Below are 26,235 nucleotides of genomic sequence, written 5' to 3' on the forward strand. Positions count from 1 at the left end.
CTCCACAAGACAGTTTTTCAAATAGTCCTCTGACTTATCCATATAAAATTTCAGATGGGTAGCTATGTTCTTTTTGTCTTTTTTCTTGTAATTCTACTATGCATACCAAGGTTGTTCATTGTTCTGTTGATGGTAAACTTTAACATTAGCCATCTTAAGGCCTTTAACTGCTTAGAAGTTACCCTGGGTTCCTTTGTGACCTTGCAGACAATGACATGTCTCACTTTTAGAGTGATCTTTGTTGGTTGATCAGTCCTGTGGATGGTAGCAATGGTTTTAAATTAGCACTATTTGTACACAATCTGTCTGACTGTGGATACGTGGAGTCCAAACACTATTCAGATGGTTATGTAACCTTTTGTCTGACCAGGGGGGTATTCCAGAAAGCAGGTTATGTGACATACCTGGGTATGTTTAAGGGTAAGTTCGTGGATAACCTCAACTTTCGGTTCCAAAAACGGAGGTAACTTTCTGGTTATGTATGTAACCATAGCAACTGACTCTCTGAAGATAACCTGCTCGGGAGCAGGTTATGTTTCAGTGTAACTTCGGCGTGCCCTTTTGATGAGGATCCTTTGGACGTAGAAGCACAAAATATATGAGTATTTTTCGTCGGAGAGGGTTATAAGACCAAGTATTGATGTTTGCATACCCTAATGAATATTTGAAAGAGCGTTATCGTTTCTCAAAAGATTCGTTCGTTTATTTAACACGTCTTTTAAAACCGCATATCGCAAATGTGACAAACCGCGGTTCTGCGCTTAGCACAGAAAACATTTTTTGTACAGTGTGGGCGATTAGGGGCATGTGGGAAAGGCGACTGTGTGTAAAGCCGTTCGTACAGTATGTCTGGCACACACATATATATTTAATATTTAGTCATATTATTTATATCTATACATGTATTCATTATGCGCGCACACACTTCATAATTCCATAACTTTCTGTTTCAGGGATTCCAAATGTAATTGGGTGCATTGATGGCACTCACATTCCTATTAAAGCTCCACCAATAAATGAGGGAGACTGTGTTAATAGGAAATCTATTCATAGTATCAATGTGCAGGTAACAACTTAATTTTTTCCCTTCTTAAAAATCATTAAAGTCATTACTTTTCCACTAACTAGGTAATATGTGAGGCAACCCAAATCATTACCATTGTCGAGGCAAAATGGCCAGGATCTGTGCATGATGCCAGAATTTACCAGACATTTCAGCAGGGCATGTTTTGCTTTATACAATTTTTATTTTTTTTCCTTTTTACTATATTTGTGTTGTACATTTCAATCATTACAGGACAGTACAATGGTTACTTGCTGGGGGACAGAGGATACCCTTGTCTGCCCTATTTAATGACACCCTACTCTGAACCTGAGCCTGGACCACAGACACGGTTTAACCTGCCTCACAGCCGAACACGGGCCAAGGTGGAGATGACTATAGGGATCCTCAAATCTTGGTTTCAGAGTCTGCGTGGGCTCCGGGTTAGTCCAGAGAGGGCATGCGACATTATAGTAGCTTGTGTTGTGCTTCACAATATTGCCACTATAAGAGGAGAGAGCCACCCTCCTTGTATTGAGGAAGATGGCCCAGAGGAACACCTACAGATTTTAGAGGCCAACAGAGACGGAAGACTTTTGAGAGACAGGATCTGTCAAAATCACTTATTAATTTTTTTGCACTGGTCTGCCAGGCAGTGTATTTCTTTATTTCCTGTAAAATTCAATAAAATAATTATTTATATTGCTTTACACATACACACACACACACACACACACACACACACACACACACACACATACCACTTTTAACATGCAACAGATTAATATTCAGACAAGTTCTCACCTTAAGGCGATGCTCCAGTAATTCAATTTCAAGTGCTGCTTTTTTAATGAGAAACCTTTTCTCTTCCATTTGAAACTGTATAAGGTCCCTCTCCATGTCACTTTTTCTTATTTGTTTTTGGAGATGGACCTTATACAGCTCAACAAATCAATTACAACTGTGACAGACTGAGTTCTTTCTGGAGGGTCCAATAATACAATACGTCCATCAGTATCTATAAGAACACACAACCCATTAAATTCTCAATATTATTAAAGAAAATAATACATGAAAAGAGTAAGATGTCAGACTAAGATCACAGTAGCCTATACATCATATGCAGTTAAATAAAATAAGCCTACATAAAAATGTATCTTGTTCAAAAAGCCTTTAAGTGACAGAGATAGTAATTTATTAGGACAAAAAAAATGAAAAATCATAGAGGTAAACTTACATTTCACCATTTTTTCACCATCACTTGTGGTGCATGGTGTGTGTGATGAACTGTCCCCTGGAATGCCAGTAACCACTGGTTGCCCTTTATTAAGGGACAGAGCCAGCTCCTCAGATGGGGTGAGGGGAGGTGGTGGTGGACCCCCGCCAGTTAGACGGGCTTCAGTCTTCTTTTTATTAGCTACATGACAGAATTAATATTCTAAATCCTGTTATAATAATAGTTCAGTAATTGTGTAATGAAATATGACCTTTTTGCAGAATGTTTTTGTGTTTCATTTTGACTTGGCTTAAAGTTCTTGTGGCTCCAGAAGGATTACAGCTTATTAAATAAGAAATATACATTATTATTTTAAACTAAAAAAATAAATGGCAGGAAAAGTAAATGCTTTCATAGTGATATAACATATTCAAAAGGATGTATAAGTCATACTTCATTATTTTGCATTATAATAAAACGGGAGCCAATACCAAATTTGTAATTTAATACACTCATGCATTTACTCTGTCCGGTATTTTTTGCCAAGTCAACTCTCTTGCTTTAGCGATGCAGCTGTATTGCTTATTTTTAATATTATTGGCTTAAACTCCTCATAAGCATTAAAACCTCCAACTCCGCCTCTGTGAAATACGCTGCTCTCTTTTTTTCGCTTTGAGTTTCCATGGTGACTCGTGAAATCGGCGATCCATTGAAAATGTCTTTATACATGCACCGTGCACGCGCATTACCTCTGGGTAACCAGTTGGAGGTTGATTGAACTAACTCTTCTCAGGTGTTTTGGAACCGACATACTCATGGTATGCCTGTTTGGGGTAAATCAACCCAGAGGTTATGATTTAGCAAATGGTAAGTTAACCAAGCTTTCTGGAATACCCCCCAGATGAGCAACAACAACTCTTTTCATAAGGTCCTCAGTTTTTTATTTTGTGAAAAACAGACTTCGATAGATCTGTGTTCTTTATATAAAACAGGACACTCAATGACACCCGATTGTCATCCCATTGATTTTGATTTTTTTACCCAGTAACTGATGTGATTTAAAATGTATTAAAGTACAATACTACCAAACAAAATATATTTTAGCTGAAGTAAAATTCAAAATTAGCAGTGCAGAAAGTGCTACTCAGTTACAGTAGTATGAGTAAATGTCTTTCATTATTTTCCACCTCTGATATACATCCACACAGTCAATTCATAACACAGGTTAAAGCACACTAAGAGAGACACTTTTTTTTTTTTTTTTTAAACACACACACTAATGTCAAAAATACACAAGAGTTATGCTCTTTTGCTGGGTGAACAACAGATGTAATGGCACACTCTTTGGCATCTGGACTGGAACAACTTCAAAACAGAGGTTACCAAAAATTCTGCAAAACTATAAAATAAAAAAAATAATAATATGACATATCCTAATTACTATGAGTTATGGAGAAAAATAACAGCATTGATATATAAGTGCCACAATGTAATCTACATCAGGCTCTCTCTTACAGTCAGACACATCACAATGACACATTGCTCACTGTGGCAAAAAACTTTAACAGTGCTGGCCTAAAATGAGCAGTGCCAAACTTTCATTGGCATATCACCTGCCCCAACAGGGGCAAAAGGTTTTTGGACTACAACAAAAATCTGTTCACAAACAAAGCACATTACCAGTAAATCAAACTATATGGACATACCAGTTTCTGGCCACTGTGCAAAATTCTCTACAAGGCATAGAATGGGACAAGTGCAAGTACAACTTTGAAGACATCAATATGTTTATTGAAGCACTTCCAGTCAGAAGCCACAAGTGGATAAAACCATTTCCAACCATTTACCTTTAATGCAGGGATCGAAACCTGAAATATGAACCATGACAAGGCATGAAACTACAGAATAAGACTATAGTTCAACAGTTCCAACATGGTGGCTCTAGAAACCAGTGTCAGGGACTTAGAACAATAACAGACTACAAAACCCAATTCTCCAGAAAATTTAATACAGACACTTTTATTATCGATGGGCTAAACATTTTCTAAGCTCACTTCAAGGCTGCAGCTAACAACCCTAACCAGCGGAGCAAATATGGCTAATGGTGCTAACAGTACTTATGTCTGCATGCATGTGGAGAATGTGAAAGTGAGAAATGCTTTCACTAGAAAGGAGCAGGACCAGACAGGATCACAAGTCAGGTCCTTAGAGTCTGCACTGACCAGCTAGCAGCAGCAGTGTTCACACAGACTGTTTCTCTACATGGAACAATTAGTAATCTGGAGATGCTTTAGAGAGTTCTTTATCATTCCTGTCCCAAAAAAAAAAAAACCCCAGTTCAAATTAAATGAAATAAAACTTAAAATTTAAATTCAAAAGATGCACTAATATTAGCCCTATATTCAATGATAAAGCGCTTTGAAAAAGTAATCAGAGACTTCGGCTTGCTCATCAGGGATAAATGCACACCGTTCACCTTGACTGTTGATTTCTGTAAAGCTGCTTTGAGACAATGTCTGTTGTAAAAAGCGCTATAGAAATAAACTTGACTTGACCATCACTTCTTCACTACCTGACTTCATGGACCCATTACAATTTGCATACTACCTTATCACTGCACAGATCACACCATTACACACCTCCTACACACAGTTCTGAGCTATCTAGAAACCAGGAGAAAGTTTATAACTAACATAACTTACGAGTTTTATATTTAATACAATAAATATTTTTCCCTTTAGTATGTGGGCTAATGAGCTATACTTGAGGTCAAACTGAATAAACACCAGTCTACCTTTCAAAATAGTCAGTAACATTCCTGCCTTATGATGACTCACTTTGACTTGAACATTTTTATTACCCATTAAAAGACTGACACCAAAGTACTAGCCCAGTGACAGTGTCAACTAGTTTTAGGTTTCCCAGCCCTGGCCTTGGAAGTCACACCTACACACACAATAGACAGTCATTAAACATTCTTGTAAGCATTGTCCTAAATACATTACACACACAATCGTTTCCAAGAAAAGAGGGCAAATAAAGGTTAATGTCCATCCAGAAGTGAAATTGAAGGTTTTGATTGACTTTTATAGGAATTGAAAGTACCAATTATACAGAGAGAAGTTTCTTCAGAAATGGAAGAGATTATTAAAAAAAATGTTGGGCTGCATTTGCTCCAGTTAAAAGTGGAACCATTTATTAAGTGTATAGGGTTCTACCTTTTTTTGTTTAATATATGATTATTGTTTTCTAATGTTCCCCAGTTTTGTATTGTATCTTAAATTCAAACAAGCAAACAAGAGGAGGATAAATTCTGTCTGCAATTAGGGGGTAAATACTTTGTTCGTGGAATAAAAGTGACTATTTAAATAAGTGTGTTACTTTAGTGGCTTGATATTGCTAAAAGGTTGTTGCAGACTTGATGATTAGTTCTTCATAAGGTTACCCCAATGCTACACACCTTTCACTGGCTAGAACATTTATACTTAGCTACTATAACAAACAGACCACTCTAGCCCTCAGCACTAATCTGCACTGTACCAGGTCCTCTTTTATCCTTATCCACTGCTTGACTGGTCCCAACTACCTCTCAGTGTACAAAAAAAAAAAGACATGCTTCCAGACTCTTTTCTGTTGTGGTGGAATGAACTTTCACTTCCTGGTCAGACAGGTATTGAATACTACAGTGCTTTTCATACTACAATGTTAGGCCTGTTTAGCAGATTCCATGGATCAGTTTCAGTACATTAAAATACTTAAAGAGGTCATGTTGCCTAATGCCAAGTAGGAAATGCTCTTGAAATGGGTGTTTCAAAAAGACAAAGGCCCCAAACACACCAGTAGGCGAGCAGCATCTTGGTTCCAGACCAACAAGATTAACGTTATAGAGTGGCCAACCTAATCTCCGGACTTGTGGGGTGACAAAAAAAAATGCTGTTTCTGAGGCAGAACCAAGAAATGCAGAGGAATTGTGGAATGTAATGCAGTCATCCTGGGCTGGAATACCTGTTCACAGGTGCAAAGAGGTTGGTCGACTCCATGCAACACAGTTGTGAATCAGTTCTCAGTTGATTATACAACTAAATATTAGTTTAGTGATTCATAAGAAAGCAAAAAAAAAAAAAAAACCCCGAGCATTTTTCAGTTTATATAGTAAATGTTTGACTTTGTAAAGAAACATGCAGACACTGCTATTTTGTTCTTAACAGCCTAATATTCTTGCAGGTTAAGCAACTTGGTCAAGGGCCCAGCAGTGGCAGCTTGACCTTCCGATCATAAGTTCAATGTCTTAATTAATGAGTTAATAAATCCTTCCAAAAAAACAAGGAGCAGCAAAAATATCTTTCTCAGCACATAACAGAGAAACTCACTGTCAAAAGGCAAAAGAAGCAAAAGCCATGTCTGTGCATTACCTCAGCACTAACTAGGGGGAAGGTCTAGTGATGAATCAGTCAGAGTCAGATAACAACAAAAAAAAAGATTTACATTTATTTACATTTGGCAGACGCCCTTATTCAGAGCAACTTACACCTGAGCAGGGGAGGGGTAAGGGCCTTGCTCAAGGACCCAGCAGTAGCAGCTCAGTGGTGGTGGGATTTGAACCTGTGACCATCTAATACAAAGTCCAGTGCTTTAAACACTAAGCTACCACCTCCCCACAAAAAAGGAAAAGATGTTGAGAAAAACACAGCAATGGCGCCCCCCTGTGTTCTGAGGCCTTAATAAAACAACCAAAACAACAACAACTATGTATTCCAGTTCAATGTAACTCTTTCCCCTTATGCATTAATCTCAGGAATCTTCAAGAATTACTTTATCATTAAATGTCTGTTATCTAAGTTGTGTGAAAAAGATTTAATTTACTACCAGACAGATGTAGTAAATAGTGTGTGGATACACACTACTGAAGGAGTTAAGAGTGAGGAAAATATATCACTGGAACAGAGCCTTCATTTTAAAGAACAACTTAATTAAATTAAAAATAAATAACTGCATGCTCTCACACGCTTTGCACCAAAAATAAACTGTTGTTAAATCTCCTGAGGGCATGTGAGGGTCAAGCCCACTCTGTAGTCATTGGGAGGTTCTTCACAGGTCGATGGTGCCTTTGGTCTTGAATTTTTTGGCCGACCTCTCACTGGAGCGAAGCTCAAACTTACTGCCGTAAATGTACGTGACAAAGTCTCCCATCTCCACACTGAACACGCTGTTCTTCTTAGGAATGACTGTACACACAGACACGCACACAGTGATGGCATAAAATAAAAAGCACACTCATTACATACGATTAAGGATAAAATAAAACAAATCTCACTTTTCAGTCGGTTCTCCTGTGTGATGATCTTAAATATATGTTTCAGCTCCTGCACCAGGATCCCTGTGGAGCCCACATATGAGGGGCATTTAGAGCGAACAACTGTGAACACACACACACACACACACACACACACACACACACACACACACACACACACACACACACACACACACACACACACACACACACACACAGAGGCAGGTAGAGGTACATTTACAGGATTCAAACATTCCATCTAACACGTCTAGTTCCCTTTTAGGGGGAACTCAAACGTTTTTAATTTGGAAACATTTACAAGTAAAATGTTTATGCATGTAAAGAACCTCTAAGGAATCCTACTGTAATAACAGTGTATTTTAATAAAAACACAATCCTGACCTGTTATAATAGCACCATGAAAATCTGCCTTTAGAAGTTTCTGCTGCATCACCTGTAGATTACTAAGACACACATGTACACGCACACAATGTGCAGAGTACATTGATTTAACAGCAACAGAACAGCACACAGTGAACAGTTCAGCATGGATTTTATGTCCTGGCTCAGTTCCTCACCTGTCTGGTCTGAGGCCATTACACAGCTCAGTGATGTACTGCTTCCACAGCTCATGCAGTGGCAGGAAGAGATCGTACCTGTGTGCAAGACACCACATTATGTGCTAAACAAAGAAGCAGATGCATAACAGTGATGAGTCTTGTGGTAAAACTATGACAAACTTTTGATGCTCGGGTTTCAGCTCAAACACTCTCATGGTTCTGATGTCTTTAGCATTCAGTCCTTTAGCCTTTGTTTTTTTCCCTCTTCTCTTCCTCTCCCGAGCATACTGCAGCATCAGCGCTTTATGCTGCAGCGCTTCTTCTGCTTTCTCAGTGCTCAGGCGAGGTGTGCTGCTCTTCAGGAAGGCCATGGTGAACTTCTCAGCAGCAGATCCATGCTCAGACTGCACACACACACATGGAAAAGAGAGAGGGATTAACACTATACTATCAACCAATGATTCAATTGTTCTACTGCCAGTAATCATCATCAGTTCATATTTTATAGATAATTATCTGGATATAATTGTGTATACATTGTATATCCCAGACTATTTTCATATATATATATATATATATATATATATATATATATATATATATATATATATATATATATATATATATATATATATATATATATACATATATATACATACACACACACACACATATATATATATATATATATATATATATATATATATATATATATATATATATATATACACACACACACATATACATACATATATATATATATATATATATACACATATACACACATACATATATATATATACATACACATATACACACACACATTTCATTTATTTGCTGTACACATATATTTACATATATACATTACATGTTGTACATATATTTATATATTTATCCGCATTTGTCAGTTTGCACAATTGCTATTATTTGCACTTCTGGTAGATGCTAACTATATTTCGTTGCCGTGTACCTGTACTGTGCAATGACAAAGTTGTATCTATTTACCTCACATATACAGCATGAAGTTAATTTGGAGAAAACACACAAAATGGACAGGGACTGGATTACTTAAGGACATTGTTAGTTTATTTATATAAAATACTTCAGTCACCTGAACTCCCAGCAGTTTGCTTTCATCAGGAGGAAGTCTAGACAACACCACCTCTAGAAAAAACAAAACAAAATTAACTCTAGTCTGTGTCTTATCACACGTCAACAGGGTGAACAGGATCAACAGCCAGGTCATTTCTGATATATCATGTGATTTGAGATGTGACACAAATCCAGCTTCTTCACTTACTTTCCATTTGATTCTATATTTCACACTTAAACTTCATAAACAAAACAATCACAACAAATGCCGTTCCGCTGTTTTCGAACACGTGCGTCTCTCGTTCTCTTCCGGAATGAAATGAAGTTCCGCCTTCTGCGCTGCGATTAGCTGAGTTTAAGGACAGTAGTGATAACTTCCTGCCAACCGAAAATCTTAATTTTATTTACGCATAAAAAATTTCATACGTAATTTTATAAAAAAAAATACAACATGGTGAAATAATAATAACGTTACTAGAACTATATGTATTCTAGCAGTTAATACAATAAAATGTAACCTATAGTCCCGCCCCTTAGATGACAGGAAGTGCTTTTCTATTGGCCGACTCTGTCTGCCGGGGAAATTTTTGAAAATACAAGAAGGGCAGATTGAGTAAACACTGTAACTCTTTGAGCTGTCAGTGTGCTGGATTAACTATACTTTACGGCTTTTCTCATATTTGACCTATTTAGCTCTTTATATTTATAACGTGTTTTAATCTTTTAGGTAGAAATGGGGGAAGTGAAAAGTGAAGAACATGTAAACCTCGGTTTGGAGGAAATGGAGTCTGAATCCAAACCAAAGAGAAACGCTAAAGGTCTGTAGAAATCAAACTGATGATTATTATTTTTATTACACACAAAAATATCAAATCTGTTCACAACACTTATAAATAAGCGCGTATAAAATACCATGTAATGGTAGCGTAAGGTCTTTAAACCAGATCACATGAGTCAACGCCCTGCTATTTACTACACTATAAATTCATCGTGATTAATGAATAAACATTTAAGCACTTTATTCATAACTCGAACAAAAACAATCTTAAATTTTTATTTCTGTTTGTATAATATTTATTAAAGTGGACTTTCTAGAGATGCATAGATTCAAACATACACATTTAACGTAATATATATATATATATATATATATATATATATATATATATATATATATATATATATATATAATATATAATTTGCAGGTTTGAGCCATCTTCATGGTTTCTTAGTGGCAACCATCCACAGTAATGTCACGTGTCTAAGCTGCCCATGTAGAGCCATCCTCGCAATTGTGTGAATATCAAATAATTGCACATAGAAATAAACAGCTATATTTACAAATAATTTTCTTTATTTTTGATGGTATATTAGAGTTATTTCCTAATGAAGAAGTTCTCCATGATGATGGTGATGAGGATGAAGATGACAACGATGTCGACAATGATGATGACGATGACAGTGGTACAGATCACCTCTCCATCGGTCCTCAGTCCTGCATTCACCTGCAGCCGGCTGAGCCGACAGGAAGAGGAGGATTACCTGTTGTGTTCCAGACCAATCACCTGGTGTTCTATGAGAGGTTTAAAGCTTATCAGGACTACATGCTCGGTAACGTTCATCCACACTCCTCTACATACACCTTCTAACATAACACATCACTCTTTATTATTTTATGGTGTGTGTGTGTGTGTAAAACACATCTGATGTAGACATGTGTAATAGTTTTGATATGCATGTGTGCGTATGCTGTAGGTGACTGTAAGCCGTCAGAGGTGAAGGCTTTTACTGCTGATTATCTGGAGAAGGTGGTGGAGCCGTGTGACTGGAGGGCACTGTGGCAAACTGATGTGTTTGATGTGTTGGTGGTGGTGAGTGACCTGGAGCACATACATGTGACCGACATTTAATGATGTTATAAGGTGGATTAGAGTAATATTCTTGCCTGATATATCATAAAAATCCAGCAGGACACGACTCTCAGCACGCCATTTAACGACCCACACCTCAACACATCCTGGCCCTTAGGTTTCTATAAAAAAACAGTGTAGAATGTAGACAGTGATGGAATTTTGGAGACTAATAGTAGAAGATAAACATAGTGTTCTCTTTATCTGTATGTGATTGTTTTTCTTATCGATGATAAGTCCTGTCTTATACAAACGTCCTGCTGTGTTCATATTCATATATCATAGTATATAGATCACTGTATGTTTTATGTTTTTGTGTGTTGTGCAGGTATTAGATGTGGACTATAAGGATATGAAAGCAAAGGTGGATGTGGTCGTCCCGCTGCAGTGTGAGGCTCGAGGCTGTGAGCTCTGTGAGGAATCCATGAGATCTTTACTGGAGGCCACTATGAACAAAGTTCCACTACAGGAGCTCAGTGTGGTGTACGACCCATCTGGAGACTTTGACCAAACAGCACTCGCTCTGGAACACCTCAGGTTCACTGCTCTACTACTATTGCTTCTCTTGCTCTCTCTTTCCCAGTAATGTGTGCATGAATCCTCAGATGTTATTTAAACACACACACAAAATCACACACAAACTCTCAATTTTTTCATTGTCATTGAAGCTGTGCTGCATCTCATATGGGATTTGAGCTTCATCTCATACTCATATCTCACTCACCACTCATATTTGTCTAAGTCAAAGCTAATTTAACTTTTCACCAGAACATTAACGAAAATTGCAAGGTGAAATCCCCCAGGACTATTTCCATAATTCCATCTATTTCCATAATAATTTGTAACTGGCCAAACCATTTAAACAAAAATTTTGCTATGAAAATCACACAAACGTTCAATCTGGGTTTACTTTTCAGACTGCTGTGCTACAGAAGTAAACTTAATAGTGTACACTCTGCTCTCTACAGGTTTTTTTACAAACAAATCTGGCGGAAGTGGGACGAGGAAGACGAGGATGATGAGTTTGATTACTTTGTTCGCTGTGTGGAACCTCGGCTTCGACTGTAAGGACTCCACTCTCTCTCTCTCTCTTTCTGACATAAGCGCTTTTCTTCCACTTTCTGATTTCTTTGTGTCTATTTGTGTACCTCTGACTTGGCCTCTCTGTCTGTTTCCCCTTGTTTTGCACCTACATCACATCTGAAATATCAGTGGCATCGTTTTGTAATGATGCAGTGCTCTCTCTCTCTCACTCACTCACTCACTCACTCTCTTTCTCTCTCTCACTTTCTCACTTATACTCTCACACACTCTATCTCAATTAAGTGGTGCTTTGGTGCTCTCTCTCTCACTCACTCACTCACCACTCACTCACTCACTCACTCACTCACTCACTCACTCTCTTTCTCTCTCTCACTTTCTCACTTATACTCTCACACACTCTCTCAATTTCAGGTGCTTTGGATATATTTCAGAATGCATCATCAGCAAAAGTAAAGGGGGCTGCTAAGGACTGCTTCCCTATCTGGGATTTGTAAATGAGAACAGGGACAGAAGGTATAAAAGTTTTGGGAGTTTGTAACTTAAGAGGAATTGCAGCAGAAATATAAAAGAAAAATAGTGACTGATGGAAAGAGTTTGTGCCAGTATAAAGGGATATGGCTGCCATCCCAGCTGTCCTTCAGGGATGAGTTATTTTTGCAAATAGCCTGGATGCTTCTGCCTTACAATAAAGGTTTATCATGCTTTAGTCGCATTTGTATTCACAAAATGCAGGTTAGTGATTTGTTCAAACTACCGCTGATTTCAGTGGGAAAATTGGAATAAGATCAACCTGTTTATATAAAAGAATTCAAAGTTAGACTGTCAATTTCTTACAATCACTATGCAGGGCATCAGCCCCAAACATCTGCTTCAAAGAGAGATGGAGAAATATATTTATATCCAGCACTGAGTGTGGAGGTAAGGAAAATAAATAGTGTATTATTTTGCAGTTGAAGGAACTGAAGCAATATGCAACTGTTCATTGATGTAGTTTGTTGAATTTTTTTTTTCTTTCTATTTATTTGTACTTTTTTTTGATTAAAAAACAAACTACCAATTCCATTAAATTGTTTTGACAAATTGTAATGTTATAATTAACTATAAAGACCATAAAGGGCAAGGTAAAATCTCTCTCTCTTGTGCTCTCTCCCACTCATTTACTCCCCAGTAGGTGGCAGTGTGCCCATGTTAATTCTCCACTAAAGAGTACACGCCTGTAGCATATGTAGAACATATGAGATGTCCAACTGTTTTCTTCTTCCCTGATTCCTGTTTCTTCTTCCTTACTGCTTTTGTCATTGTCATGCTCCCAATCATGTTTTTGTGTGTGTTTATTCCCTTGTGTTTGTTACAAGTAAGTGTATGTGTTGCAGATATTATGACATTTTGGAGGACCGTGTCCCTGCCGGTTTGGTGGAGGAATACCACGCACTCCTGCAGCGCTGCAAAGACACCTTTAATGAATTTTCCAGCCTGAGGAACGTCCTGAGCAGTGACTCAGATTCGGAGCTGGACAATGTGTCCATGGTAGAGGGACTGCGGATGTACGAGCAAATGGAGACTCTGAAACGCAGACTGCGTATCATTGAGAACCCACTGCTCAGGTATGATTGTGTGTGTGATTGCACATCAGTGTTAAGTAGTGCACAGAAGGTGTTTGATAACTGATGAAATTGATTGTAATGCACTCTCACTTGTGTGTGTACAGGTACGTGCTGGGTTACAGGATGAACTGTGGTCAGCAGTCATGTCAGCCTAAAGGCGAGCGTCCTGATGGAGGTCATGTGGTCCACCTCGTCTCTTCTTCCATCAATGTTCAATCTCTCCAAAGCCTCATGGTAGATAAGCTTCTCCCCCTGTACTCAGGGAAAGAATTTGAACTGCAGGTACAACTCCCCCTCCCAGTAGCGCATTTTTTTCCTTTACACGAGTATCTGTTTCAGGGTTCAGGCTGAGGCCTAGTGTAGAAAGACAAACGGAGCAACTGTCCTGAAGGAAAACATTTTACCTATGTGTCTGTTTAGTTGTCTGCCTGTATCTCTGCATCTGTCCATCCACTAAGATTCTATTTGTTTTTTTTATATCTACTATAATTGCTTTTCCTTTTGTCTGGTCAGCTGTCTGTCTGTCTGGCCATCTGTCTAGTCTGGTGGTTAACAGACTGGATTTCTTGCCTGCTCTCAATCTATCTGCTTATCTGTCTGTCTCTTTCTGTTTAGAACACAGTCTGGATATCTGGTTTTCTAGCTGTCTGTCTCTGCATGTGCCAGTCAAGCCGTCTGTTTGCTGTGTCTCTTGTGTCCCATTTTTTCTGCTGCTTCAGTAGTGCAGCAGAGCATGGCATATATTCTACTATATATATATATATATATATATATATATATATATATATATATATATATATGTATGTGTGTGTGTGGGTGGGGGTAAAAGCTGGTATGTGTTACACAGCAGTGGGATTTGTTAAAATCTGTTTAGAACTTGAGCTGCTGCTTGATCCTCCGTGTTCCATGCTATTTTATTCCTAAAGGGTGTGTGTGTGTGTGTGTGTGTGTGTGTGTGTGTGTGTGTGTGTGTGTGTGTGTGTGTGTGTGTGTCTCATGTCAAGTCTTTTTTCCCTATTGTGTAGAGTTAATATTTGGTCCTAGATTTCACCATCATTCACTACTTTTGTGTGCTAGATTGGTCTGTCTGTCTGTTGGTCCACCTGTCTGTCTCCTTGTATTTAATGTTCAGTGTTGTTTTATTTCCTCTATTCAGATTCTGATAAATGATTTAGCAGATTTTGATTAGTTCAGTCATAGTGTATGTTTAATTTATGGAAGTAATGATGTTTATCCCCATTATGAATTTAATGCTGTTGGTTAATATAACATGATATAATCAAGTGAGTGTACGTTATTTTTACTTTCCTTTCTAATGGTGTTGGTGAAACTCAGTTCCATACTGAACCAGCATCAGCCGTGAGTGCGTGTTATGAAGCAGATGTGGTCATCGTGTGTCCTGGTCATTACATCATCACCAACAGCATCAGCATTGCCGACTCCATCCAGCTTGAGGGTAAACACATTATAGTCTTTTATACACACACACCCCTCTGGAGCGTTGTTTATGCGCTGCGTTTTTGTTCCTGAGCTCAGTGTAATGAGACTTGAGGACTGACGTATAAATCAGGTGTTTTTTTTTTTTAAACACTGTTTGTGGCTTATGTGACATTTTCTGACTGTAATTGTCCAGAAGCTGTTTCATTTTCACTGCTTTACTGCTCTCTATCAAACCCTCAGAGAAGAACAGCTCCACTTTATCACCTCTTTATAAAAGCCTTATAATTCAGCTCTCTGCATAACTATAAATCTCTCCCAGTGTGAGGATATGAGCTATAAACCTGTGGGGGGGGAGTGCTTGCACCTGTGTGTGTGTGTGTGTGTGTGTGTGTGTGTGTGTGTGTGTGTGTGTGTGTGTGTGTGTGTGTGTGTGTGTGTTCCTTCACTTTTTATATGGATCATAATCACTCAGCTGTGTCGCACATAACCCACCACTTCAGTTGGGATTTCTGAGCTGCTCTCTTTAAACTCCTGATGCCAGGGTCAGATTAAGAATAATTAATAATGTTTGATCGATTTATCAGTGTAGAGTCTTAATAAAATAAAATCTAGACCCTGACCTCTCTTTTCAGACTGCTTGCTTCAAATCCTGATTGCCCGTTATAGAAGGGATAAATTGAGAATCTCGGACGATATCTGTACTCTTTCTGAGAGGTCTTAGAGGAAACAGGATGTAGTCATAAGACAAGCAATAAAACATGAGTGTTTTTCCTGTAGGTGGCGTTGGCATTCTATCATCAGTCTAATGGCACATGTTTATTTTTGCATTTTAATCCCGATTAGTATTTAATTACATCAGTATTAATTAAACTGATTCTGATATTTCTGGTTATCTCGCAGTGTTTAGAGCAGGGGCCACAAACCTTTTTGACACCGAGAGCTACTTTTTGAGTACCGACAAATGTGAAGGGTGTGAACTACCAGTTTGATACTTCTGAAATAACAAATTTGCTCAATTTACCTTTAATTATGTTATTATTAATAATTAATGATATTCATCTGTCAGGGGTGTCAAACTCAATTGCACAGGGGGCTAAAACTCAAAGTACACTTTATATCGTGGGCCAAACAGGATAAACATTTATTGAACACACTAAAACTAAATGTTTTTTTACATAAATATGAATAAAAACAGACAGGAATATTATTCCAGAATAAATCAACTTAAACTTTAAATAATTAAAAATATTTTTCTCTCCATAAAAATATTTCCTGCCAAAATGATACAAGTTAGAAATATGAACATGCTGCAAAAAAAAACCCCCCCTGAACAAATCAATAAAAATTGTGCTTTCAAGTAAAAGTAAAATAACAAATCAAAACAATCAGATTTCTTTGCTCTTATGCCATTTTATAAAAAATAAACCTAAACTTTAAAGAACTTAAAATATTTTGCTCTTCATAAAAATATCTCCTGTCAAACACAAGACGTCTCACACCATCATGCAGCTCTTCAGAAACACTTTGTGATTTTGCTCTGGTAAAAAAACGTCTGCTGAAATGTCAGATTCTACTTTAACTCTTCTACTTTCTGTATCTTCTGCTCTGCATTCAGGTTTTTCAGCTTATCCTGATGTTTTGTCAGTAAACATATACTTATAATCCCATCGGTTTTAAAAGGCTCTGTTTTCAGAATCAACTTTTCTCTTCGCCATTGTGAGGCGTTGCTTCACAATAACCTTACAATAGGGTTAAATACATCAACAGAAGCTCAACTTGATTAACGCTGGACTGTTCCCAGGTAGTCTAGCATTCGGTAAGGCAGCTAAAACGCTGCATTATGGGATCTGTAGTTTGTGTTATCAGCGCTTCATATCGCCGAGACATTAATAACAGTAATAATAGATCTTTTATAAAATCATTTCCCGGGCCGGATATAATTGTACGTCGGGCTTGAGTTTGACACTCCTGATCTATGTGAAGACACTGATCATGTTAATGATTTCTCACAATAATTATCAACAATGATTTAATAAGGAAACAACTATTTTTAGAAACGGCCCGCGGGCGACTCATGTGGTCACGTTGGTGACCCCTGGTTTAGAGGATCTTAATTGGGATAGGATTTGAAGGGGTTTCCTTTTTCCAGAAATTCCCCAGAGATCCCATGTCCAGAACAGATTAAATGTGGATGTAAGGATGTGGTGTGTTTAATCACCCAGGCACATGGGGGACTTTTTGAAGTGATTTTGTGTGTATCTGTGTGTATGTAAGTGATTGTTGTGTGACAGGTTAAATGAGGAAATTAGGTGCTTTTGTGCAAACACTCGACCTGTGCAGCTCGATAAGACCAATCGTGTGTGTGTGTGTGTGTGTGTGTGTGTGGGGAGAAGCAGAGATAACGATGAGACAGAAAAGCTGAGCTGCCTCTGGCTTCACACTGACTCAATTAAACCACTGCCTCGTTAGCATAATATTACCTTTTGTTCCTTTCGCTTGCTGTCTCAGTCTCCTGTAGTGATTCGGTTTAGAGTTGAATTACCTTCTCCCCTGAGTTGACTGACACCAGCTCCCATAGCAGGGGTTAACCCAGGGATAGGCAAACCTTTTGACTCACTGGCCACAATGGGTTCTAAAATTCGACAGAGGGACCGGGCCAGGATATATATATGTTGATGTTCATGACTCTGAATGTCTACTCACATATGTAGGTCGAACCAAACAAAGTCAGCATCTTCTATGCCGCCTTCCAGAGGTTTGGAACCATGGCTTTGTTAAATAAAGCATAAAAGTCATTTAGTTTAAGAGAGCTGAACTTCTCCTTTAAGACAGAGTCAGACTGAAGATCGATCAGTTCCAATTGCACTTCTTGTGGTGCGGTTTCAGGGTCTTGTGACGGGACAGGACACCAGCTAAAAAGTGCAGAGTGACAGCTGATATTGTACTCTTTGAAAACCGTGACAGTTTCTTGACATATTGGGCATACAGCTTTTGATCGGACTTCAGGGAAAAATAGTTTGTTGTCCACTCCGCATTAAACACTCAGCGCTCACTATCCACTTTTCTTTTCTTTGATGAGCTCATTTTTGCAGAAGGGCTCATAAGAGAAGAAGAGAGTAATACACGCGAACAAGGTCAATGTAGCTGAAGTGTGGCATCTTTTATGGAAACGTGGGCATTACAGGGGAAAGGTAACTTGAACAAGGTTTACCCATACCTATTTTAATAGAATTTGGTCAGGCTGGATTAATAAACCCAACGCCGTGTGGCCCGTGGGCTGTAGTTTGCCCATCTCTGGGTTAACCGAAACATTTTAAAGCATTAAATCTGATTCAGCTTCAGCAGCAGAACTGCACACTTCTGTGTTAATGAATGTGGAGGCGTAACAGAAACTTTACACTGTGTCCAGTGAACAGTGGTAGCACAAAGCTCTCGATCACTGCAGCATCTCTAAATGCACATTTAATGCAAATTTTTTATAAAGTTTTACTCAGTTATTTTCTTAGTGATGTGCACCCTGCAATTTCCACCATTTCAGTTTCATGAGCGCTGCTTAAAAGTTCATTGAAGAAAACTAGTGCATAAAAGTTCATCAGCATGATGTAATGTTTTACACAGAAGGGAACACACACACCACCAGAGTTCTGTTTAAACTGAGGATTCCAGGAGAGAACACCCAGAGAACTGACGTGTACGCTTAATTTTTTAACTTTTTTTAATGTAGACTGATTTCAATCAGTCGGTCAGCCTGCACTGGTCTAACTATAAAAACTATTATAATTACTATTTCACAGATGTGTTAATGAGCAAATAAAAATGTAATTTCTAAACATTTGTTTCAAAATTAAGTGGTGTGTGTGTGTGTGTGTGTGTGTGTGTGTGTGTGTGTGTGTGTGTGTGTGTGTGTATAAGGTGGATTTAATGAACTGTCACTTGATTTACCTGCTAGTTTTAAACTGCTTTTTGATGATCTGACCTTTGACCTGTTAGCTTTGAAGGGTCATAATGGGGTTTTCCAGCTAAACACAAAGCTTATTAATGCATGCACACGCACTCTGTTTTATAATTTCTCCCCTTTTCTGTCGTGTGTGTGTGTGTTTTGTGTAGGTTACGGTTTGCCTGATGAGATAGTTATAGAGAAGAGGAATAAAGGAGACACGTTTGTGGAGTCGATTGGCTGTACTGTGAAAATCTCCAACCTGAAGTTTATTCAACACGATGCCATCGAGGGAATTCTCTGTGAGTTTATTATTAACAAATAACTGCACACAACCCTGAACTCTGCACACAACATACAGACCTTCACACTGCACACAACATACATACCTACAACATAGCACACTGCACTCAACACACCTGCATAATGCACACAACCCTGCACACTGCACACAACATGGCACACTGCACACAACCCTGCACACTCCACAAAGCCTACAACCCTGCACACTTCACACAACCTACAACCCTGCACACAACATACAACCCTGCACATTGCACATAACCTTGCACACTGAACACTATCCTGTACACTGCACACAACCCTGCACATTGCACACAGCATACAACTCTGTACACATCGCACAACCTACAACTCTGCACACAAGCCTGAATGCGAACCTGACCACTGCAAACAAGCTGAAAGTGACTGTACACACAAGTCTGAATGTGACCATGACCATGACCTCTGCCTGCAACTTTAAACACTGCAGTGTGCATGACTAATCCCTTCTTTACCCACTTACAAAATTTTGGAAGATTCATCTTGGTATAGGTGGTATTGTATTCATTCAAAAATATTATGGCATGCTTTATGCAGATTTATGACATCTATTTCAGTTCCAGACTTTAACACTACATGCTGCGAAAGAGTACAGAGGATACATTTATTGCGGTGCAGTGTGAAATATTACGTACAACAAGTAAAATGTGTTTATCTCTGTTTATATGTTTGTCTCTAGGTGTGAGACAGGGGAGGTTGGAGATGGAGAACTGTGTGTTGCAGTGTGAAACTACAGGTGTGATTGTCCGCACATCTGCTCAGCTCATCATGAACATGTGTGACCTTTATGGCTCCAAGGTGTGTGCGTGCGTGTTATTTTCACCACTGTTTTAGCATTGAGGGTGGAAATGCGTCATTAACTGTGTGCACGTGTGTGTGCCTGTGAGAGCGTTATATATTTAACACTGTTTTAGCATTGAGGTTGGAAATGCGTCATTATCTGGATGTGTGTGCGTGTACAGGGAGCTGGTGTAGAGATTTACCCGGGGAGTGTGTGCAGTTTGGTGGGAAACGGTATCCACCACTGTAAGGAGGGAGTTCTAATAAAGGTAAGGGTTCAGATATTGTACCTTTTTAAAGTAAATTAGCTGGTTTAAAGTGGCATGTCACACCTCTGAAACATAATCATCAATCACACACAGAGACACACTGTAGATGAAGATATTTCAGTATATTTATTACCCACACTGTCTATACTGTCTCATATTGTCTGTATTGTCTTGTATAGTCTGTTTTTGTCTTGTTGTGTCTGTTTTGTCATGTATAGGTTTTTATTTATGTCTGTACTTTTGAGAGTAACAAACAGCTGGAACCAAATTCCTTGTGTGTGTCAACACACTTGGCCAATAAACCTGATTCTGATTCTGATTCTGATATATGACAGCAGTTTAGGCCAGGTGCATTTCAGTACAGGATTTTAAGTAGACAACAAAAGTAAAGTAAAAGAGGGGACGAGGTTCATACCTTTTGTATGTCTAAATAAATTTGTGAATCCTAATAACTTGATATGATTCTAAATACTGCATTGGTTATACAGTAATCCCCTTTTATCATGGTGGTTATGTTCCAAAACCGCCCGCAATAAACAAGAACCACGATAAATCATCCCCCACACACTTTGAACACGCACACAAAACATTTGCAAGAATATAGTGAGATGAATGTTGTGTAAATTCATAGAAATATATATATACAAACTAATTGGTTATGTGGCAAATGCAATTCAGTGATAAAGTGGAGGTGCGAGATTCCTACCACTGTAAAGCGGGGAATTACTTATATATAATAAAGCATCATGGGACTGTCACATGATCTGGCACTTAAGTTTATTGGCTAATGAATAAAATGCTGCACTTTTCTTCACATAATAAGCATTGTCATGCCATCATACTTCTCTAAATATAATATGTTTAATGCGTTGACTAATAATTTAGCTTTCTCAAGCAGTTTAAAGAACAGATGCTGGTTTAGCGAATCTAAATATTGGATGTGTGTGTGTACAGGAGCTGGTGTAGAGATTTACCGGGAGTGTGTGCAGTTTGGTGGGAAACGGTATCCACCACTGTAAGGAGGGAGTTCTAATAAAGGTAAGGGTTCAGATATTGTACCTTTTTAAAGTAAATTAGCTGGTTTAAAGTGGCATGTCACACCTCTGAAACATAATCATCAATCACACACAGAGACACACTGTAGATGAAGATATTTCAGTATATTTATTACCCACACTGTCTATACTGTCTCATATTGTCTGTATTGTCTTGTATAGTCTGTTTTTGTCTTGTTGTGTCTGTTTTGTCATGTATAGGTTTTTATTTATGTCTGTACTTTTGAGAGTAACAAACAGCTGGAACCAAATTCCTTGTGTGTGTCAACACACTTGGCCAATAAACCTGATTCTGATTCTGATTCTGATATATGACAGCAGTTTAGGCCAGGTGCATTTCAGTACAGGATTTTAAGTAGACAACAAAAGTAAAGTAAAAGAGGGGACGAGGTTCATACCTTTTGTATGTCTAAATAAATTTGTGAATCCTAATAACTTGATATGATTCTAAATACTGCATTGGTTATACAGTAATCCCCTTTTATCGTGGTGGTTATGTTCCAAAACCGCCCGCAATAAACAAGAACCACGATAAATCATCTCCCCACACACTTTGAACACGCACACAAAACATTTGCAAGAATATAGTGAGATGAATGTTGTGTAAATTCATAGAAATATATATATACAAACTAATTGGTTATGTGGCAAATGCAATTCAGTGATAAAGTGGAGGTGCGAGATTCCTACCACTGTAAAGCGGGGAATTACTTATATATAATAAAGCATCATGGGACTGTCACATGATCTGGCACTTAAGTTTATTGGCTAATGAATAAAATGCTGCACTTTTCTTCACATAATAAGCATTGTCATGCCATCATACTTCTCTAAATATAATATGTTTAATGCGTTGACTAATAATTTAGCTTTCTCAAGCAGTTTAAAGAACAGATGCTGGTTTAGCGAATCTAAATATTGGATGTGTATGTGTGTGTAGGATTTTGCAGATGATTTAGACGTTCCTCCTCAGATCACGATGGTGAATAATGTGATCCACAATAACGCAGGTTATGGAGTTATTTTAGTAAAACCTGAAGACCGGACAGGTAACGCACATCTACACACACAAACACACTGCTACATGTCTGACTGTGTCTGTTATATTAGTTGAAAGACAAGGCTGTACTTTTTGTGTCATTAATCCCACTCTTCTTTTTTAATCACACCTCCAGTCTTAGTCAGCATTTTAATTACACTCATTAACACTAAACACATCAGCACTTACATATGTAACATTACTCACTAAAGGAAAGAGACCTGTGTGTGTGAGTGTGCAAAAGATATTGATGATTATGATTTTAAAATATAAATTTACCGTAATTTCTGGTCCCAAATATAAGCCGCACCCACTGAATTTTACAAAGATTTTTATTTTGCACACAAATAAGCCGCACCTGTCTATATTGAAACTAATGAACTTTACACAGGCTTTAACGAAAGACGGTGCCTGTAACACGGCTTGTATCTAAACAGTAGCCTACCAAGAAAGTCATTGTTCACTGTCTTCCTCCTTCCTTTCACAACAATTTCTCTCTCGAGTTTATCTTTCGGCATCGTTGTGCGTTTAAAAATCACCATCGGTGAATCTTTTCTCCCGATGCCGTGCAGCTCAGAACACAGGTGAGGTGTGTTTTTTTTCATGCCCGGTTGTTTTCAGCGTGACGAATGATTCGCATTTCCTATTGACAGTCCGAGTGAGCGGCAGGTAAAACGTCAGAGGAACCTCCTCGCCCGATTCAGTGAGAGCGCATCTAATTTAATATAAAGAGTTTCTTTGGTTTACCTGAACATGTTCGGCAATTTCGTTGGTCTAATGTTATGGGGCTCAGTTTTTTGACTTGAAGCTTGTGAAACCGGGAAAAACCCGGGACAAATCCATAAATTAGCCACTTTATTGTTTAAGCTGCGGGGTTCAAAGCGTGGAAAAAAAGTAGCTGCTTATAGTCCGGAAAATATGGTATATCAGTCCAGAGAACAGTATTATTGTTGTGGTATAGTAAATTGTAAATATTATTATGACAGCTAAATGTCAAGGTAAAATTTTATTTCTGCATATTAGAAATATTAATTCTACATATTATGAATGAGATACAATGAAAATTAATATGATTAAGAATTACACAATAACTTGTAAATTAAACTGTTTTAATGTAATTCTTTGTAGCTGTTGCAGAAGCTGAAAAGGCAGAGGAACAATCAGGAGGTGGGGTCACAGCAGCAGAGGAGGGAGTCACACCGAAAGGACACAACACAACATTAGCAGAGGGTGGAGCTATGCAAACAGAAAGCAAGGACACAACACAAGAGAATGAAAAAACACAATCAGCAGGTGGGGCCACACTAGAACAGGTTGCTGTAATACAATTAGAAGTTGGGGCTGTGAAAACAGAAGGTGAGTTAGAGCCAGCATGTGAAGCTCCTGTCTCAGAAGAACATCCAACTAAAGTTCAACACAACACCGTTCCAGAATTCACTGCAGGAAATGATGCCATCAAGCGTGAGCTCCTGGCCACGTCTGTGACGAAGCATCAGTCTCAGAGGAACCGTATGCAGGATGTAGGGGCCATGAGAGCCGACGACAACCTGCTGAGTCAGGAGATGTTTGTCTCCATAGAGGGGAATCAGTTCCGGCGTAACGGCTTGGGCAGCTTTGGCACATTTCTGTACTGAGAATTCAGGGACAATTTTCACCCACACCCAGCCTTTTTATCCCACAAAGTCTTCACTCTCTTCCTGGAGTCCTTTGAGTCTGTTAACAAGACCTCATTAATACTGCTCTCTTCAAACTTTTATTTAATCTGAAACAGAGCTAGTGAGGTGGCCGTTTTCACTTTATCAGTTTAAATGAACATTAGAAAGTGATTAATTAAATAAAGTGTGACTGTGATGTGACATTTAATTGTTTTTATTTTATACATAGGATTCTAAACTGATTTTGCTTAATGTTTTATTTTAATATTTAGGATTCACAAAGTGTCACTGTTTGGTGAGGAATTTGTGTTTTATTTCGATTGTGTTAAGGTGATGAGGCACTAATAATTTTAATAGTTTTCAGTTTTAATGTTCATCACACTGTGCACATCAGCACTCTGGCGGGGGGAGGCTTTTCAGTTTCTTGGCTTAGCGCTTCACCTTGTATGAGACACGTCGCTGTTTAATTCCTGTTGATTAATTTTCAGTGGATTAAAGGTCTGCTAAAACCTCATTATGCCTTGAGCACGTTGATTAATTATAACTTTCAGTGTGTGCTGCCAACAAAGAGAAAACTCCCTCAAGTTTGACCTGCATTAACCCTGATCACTTCCAGCAGCTCAGGCCATTATCACTGCAGGGAGGTGTGTGTGTGATTAACACAGTGAACATCAGTAGGTTAATTCACAACATAACTTTTAATTGATGAATGTACAGGAAGGTGACAAACCTGATACTTGATGTATTTAATTTTGACATATCTAATGTTTGTGCATCCCATTTTAAACTGCTTTGTGTTTCATTTTAGAGCTGCGTCTCATTAATAATTTCATTTTAAATTAAATACCACTCACATCATAAATAAAGAATTAAACATTTACACTACACAAAATTTACTCTCTGTTATACATTACTCTGGTTATTGTAATTAATTTATTTGATGCACCAGTTCACCTATAAATTTACTACACTTTAATGCCAAATTAAACATAATATTACACATTTAATGTAAAGCTATTACACCAGGAAGCCCTGCCTCCTGTTCTGCTGTGCATGATTGAAAAAAGACTTGTACCCTGTTTGTTTAATGGGCCCATCTTCTGTTCTACAGTGCATGATGGGTAGTTTTAGTGCAGGAATCTGAACTCCAGGCTGAGCTACATTCTTTCAGGTTCCTGTTGAAGTGAACTCTTAATAAGGACACTTCTGTCACACAGCAGCGTTGGAACAGAGCTCATTTTATCTCTTCATTTCCCAAGTCAATTAGAAACGCTTTTGTGTAGTTCATTAAAGAGCGGTATGTCCTCATCTGAAGGTCTGAACTACCCGTTTAAGATTCATCACCACTTTGTGTCTTCATTTTTCAGCTAATTAGCACTGACAGGATTAACACACCGTCTGCTGACATTTTATACTTTTTTCCCAACAGAATCAGAAGGTTGAATTCTGCACAATAACCCAAAAACATCAATCCTTCATCAGAAACTTCATCAGTGATGTGACAAAATCATTACATTATACCATAATGGAAATTTTAACTTTGTTTAATGTAAAGATGTGTGTTTAACTGTCAATGTGAGGAGATGATTTGATTCTAGAAATGAATGGTGGAAACACTTTCAGTTTACAAAAAAGCACAACAAAGCACTTTACTGCATGCAATTAGATCTTTAAGACCTTATTTAGAGCTAATCACTGATTTACTATTTAATAAGTAATAATGACCAACCACAAATTATTTGAGTAGATTATTAAAAAAATATATATTTTGAGGTATAACAGTTAGTAAAAATGCCCTATTTCACACAGATATGTGAAATAGGGCACTAATAAATACTTATAATAGACGTTTTTCATTGACGCTGTCATTTTATTTATGTGTATCTATATGTGGCATTCAGGCGCATCCCACTTGCTCCGAACATCAAGAAATTTAGGACATAAAAGACTTTACCAA

The 26,235-nt window shown here is 38.1% G+C and overlaps 2 protein-coding genes and 1 long non-coding RNA gene across 4 annotated transcripts; 2 read left to right on the plus strand and 1 right to left on the minus strand.

The window, feature by feature from the left end:
* The first annotated feature begins 369 nt into the window (after nucleotides 1-369).
* LOC124379907 lies at nucleotides 370-2,518 on the plus strand. Its single transcript, XR_006924547.1, has 3 exons — nucleotides 370-420; nucleotides 954-1,066; nucleotides 1,298-2,518. It is a non-coding gene; the product is annotated as an uncharacterized LOC124379907 (long non-coding RNA).
* Nucleotides 2,519-7,097: 4,579 nt separating this feature from the next.
* pop4 (POP4 homolog, ribonuclease P/MRP subunit) lies at nucleotides 7,098-9,566 on the minus strand. The gene is made up of 7 exons (XM_046840539.1): nucleotides 9,412-9,566; nucleotides 9,223-9,275; nucleotides 8,292-8,515; nucleotides 8,130-8,207; nucleotides 7,954-8,015; nucleotides 7,573-7,674; nucleotides 7,098-7,483 (listed from the first exon to the last, which is right to left on the minus strand). Exons 1-7 carry the CDS (start codon nucleotides 9,416-9,418, stop codon nucleotides 7,347-7,349), a joined length of 663 nt encoding a protein of 220 aa, XP_046696495.1. The 5' UTR covers nucleotides 9,419-9,566; the 3' UTR covers nucleotides 7,098-7,346.
* A 209-nt stretch (nucleotides 9,567-9,775) lies between these two features.
* Nucleotides 9,776-24,792, plus strand: shcbp1 (SHC SH2-domain binding protein 1). 2 transcript variants are annotated; one of them, XM_046840538.1, is made up of 14 exons: nucleotides 9,776-9,840; nucleotides 9,931-10,021; nucleotides 10,578-10,814; nucleotides 10,959-11,074; nucleotides 11,442-11,650; nucleotides 12,082-12,177; nucleotides 13,531-13,761; nucleotides 13,866-14,043; nucleotides 15,097-15,217; nucleotides 19,309-19,440; nucleotides 20,160-20,278; nucleotides 20,443-20,529; nucleotides 22,525-22,633; nucleotides 23,752-24,792. In XM_046840538.1, exons 2-14 carry the CDS (start codon nucleotides 9,937-9,939, stop codon nucleotides 24,255-24,257), a joined length of 2,226 nt encoding a protein of 741 aa, XP_046696494.1. In that variant the 5' UTR covers nucleotides 9,776-9,840; nucleotides 9,931-9,936; the 3' UTR covers nucleotides 24,258-24,792. The 2 variants fall into 2 exon arrangements, with proteins under 2 accessions (XP_046696494.1, XP_046696493.1); XM_046840537.1 differs by having other exon boundaries at nucleotides 9,776-10,021.
* Nucleotides 24,793-26,235: the final 1,443 nt, after the last annotated feature.

The sequence above is a fragment of the Silurus meridionalis genome, chromosome 26 (genome assembly GCF_014805685.1).
Source record: "Silurus meridionalis isolate SWU-2019-XX chromosome 26, ASM1480568v1, whole genome shotgun sequence".
Taxonomy (NCBI): Eukaryota; Metazoa; Chordata; class Actinopteri; order Siluriformes; family Siluridae; genus Silurus; species Silurus meridionalis.

What these genes read in the sequence shown, in the direction of transcription:
- shcbp1 (XM_046840537.1), top strand. Translation starts at nt 9,937, where the DNA reads ATGGGGGAAGTGAAAAGTGAAGAACATGTAAACCTCGGTTTGGAGGAA. An exon ending in TGCCATCGAGGGAATTCTCT is followed by an intron (nt 19,441 to 20,159) that starts GTGAGTTTATTA and finishes GTTTGTCTCTAG; the next exon opens with GTGTGAGACAGGGGAGGTTG. An exon ending in AGGAGGGAGTTCTAATAAAG is followed by an intron (nt 20,530 to 22,524) that starts GTAAGGGTTCAG and finishes ATGTGTGTGTAG; the next exon opens with GATTTTGCAGATGATTTAGA.
- pop4 (XM_046840539.1), bottom strand. An exon ending in GCAAACTGCTGGGAGTTCAG is followed by an intron (nt 8,516 to 9,222) that starts GTGACTGAAGTA and finishes GTGTGTGTGCAG; the next exon opens with TCTGAGCATGGATCTGCTGC. An exon ending in TCATGGTGCTATTATAACAG is followed by an intron (nt 7,675 to 7,953) that starts GTCAGGATTGTG and finishes GTGTGTTCACAG; the next exon opens with TTGTTCGCTCTAAATGCCCC.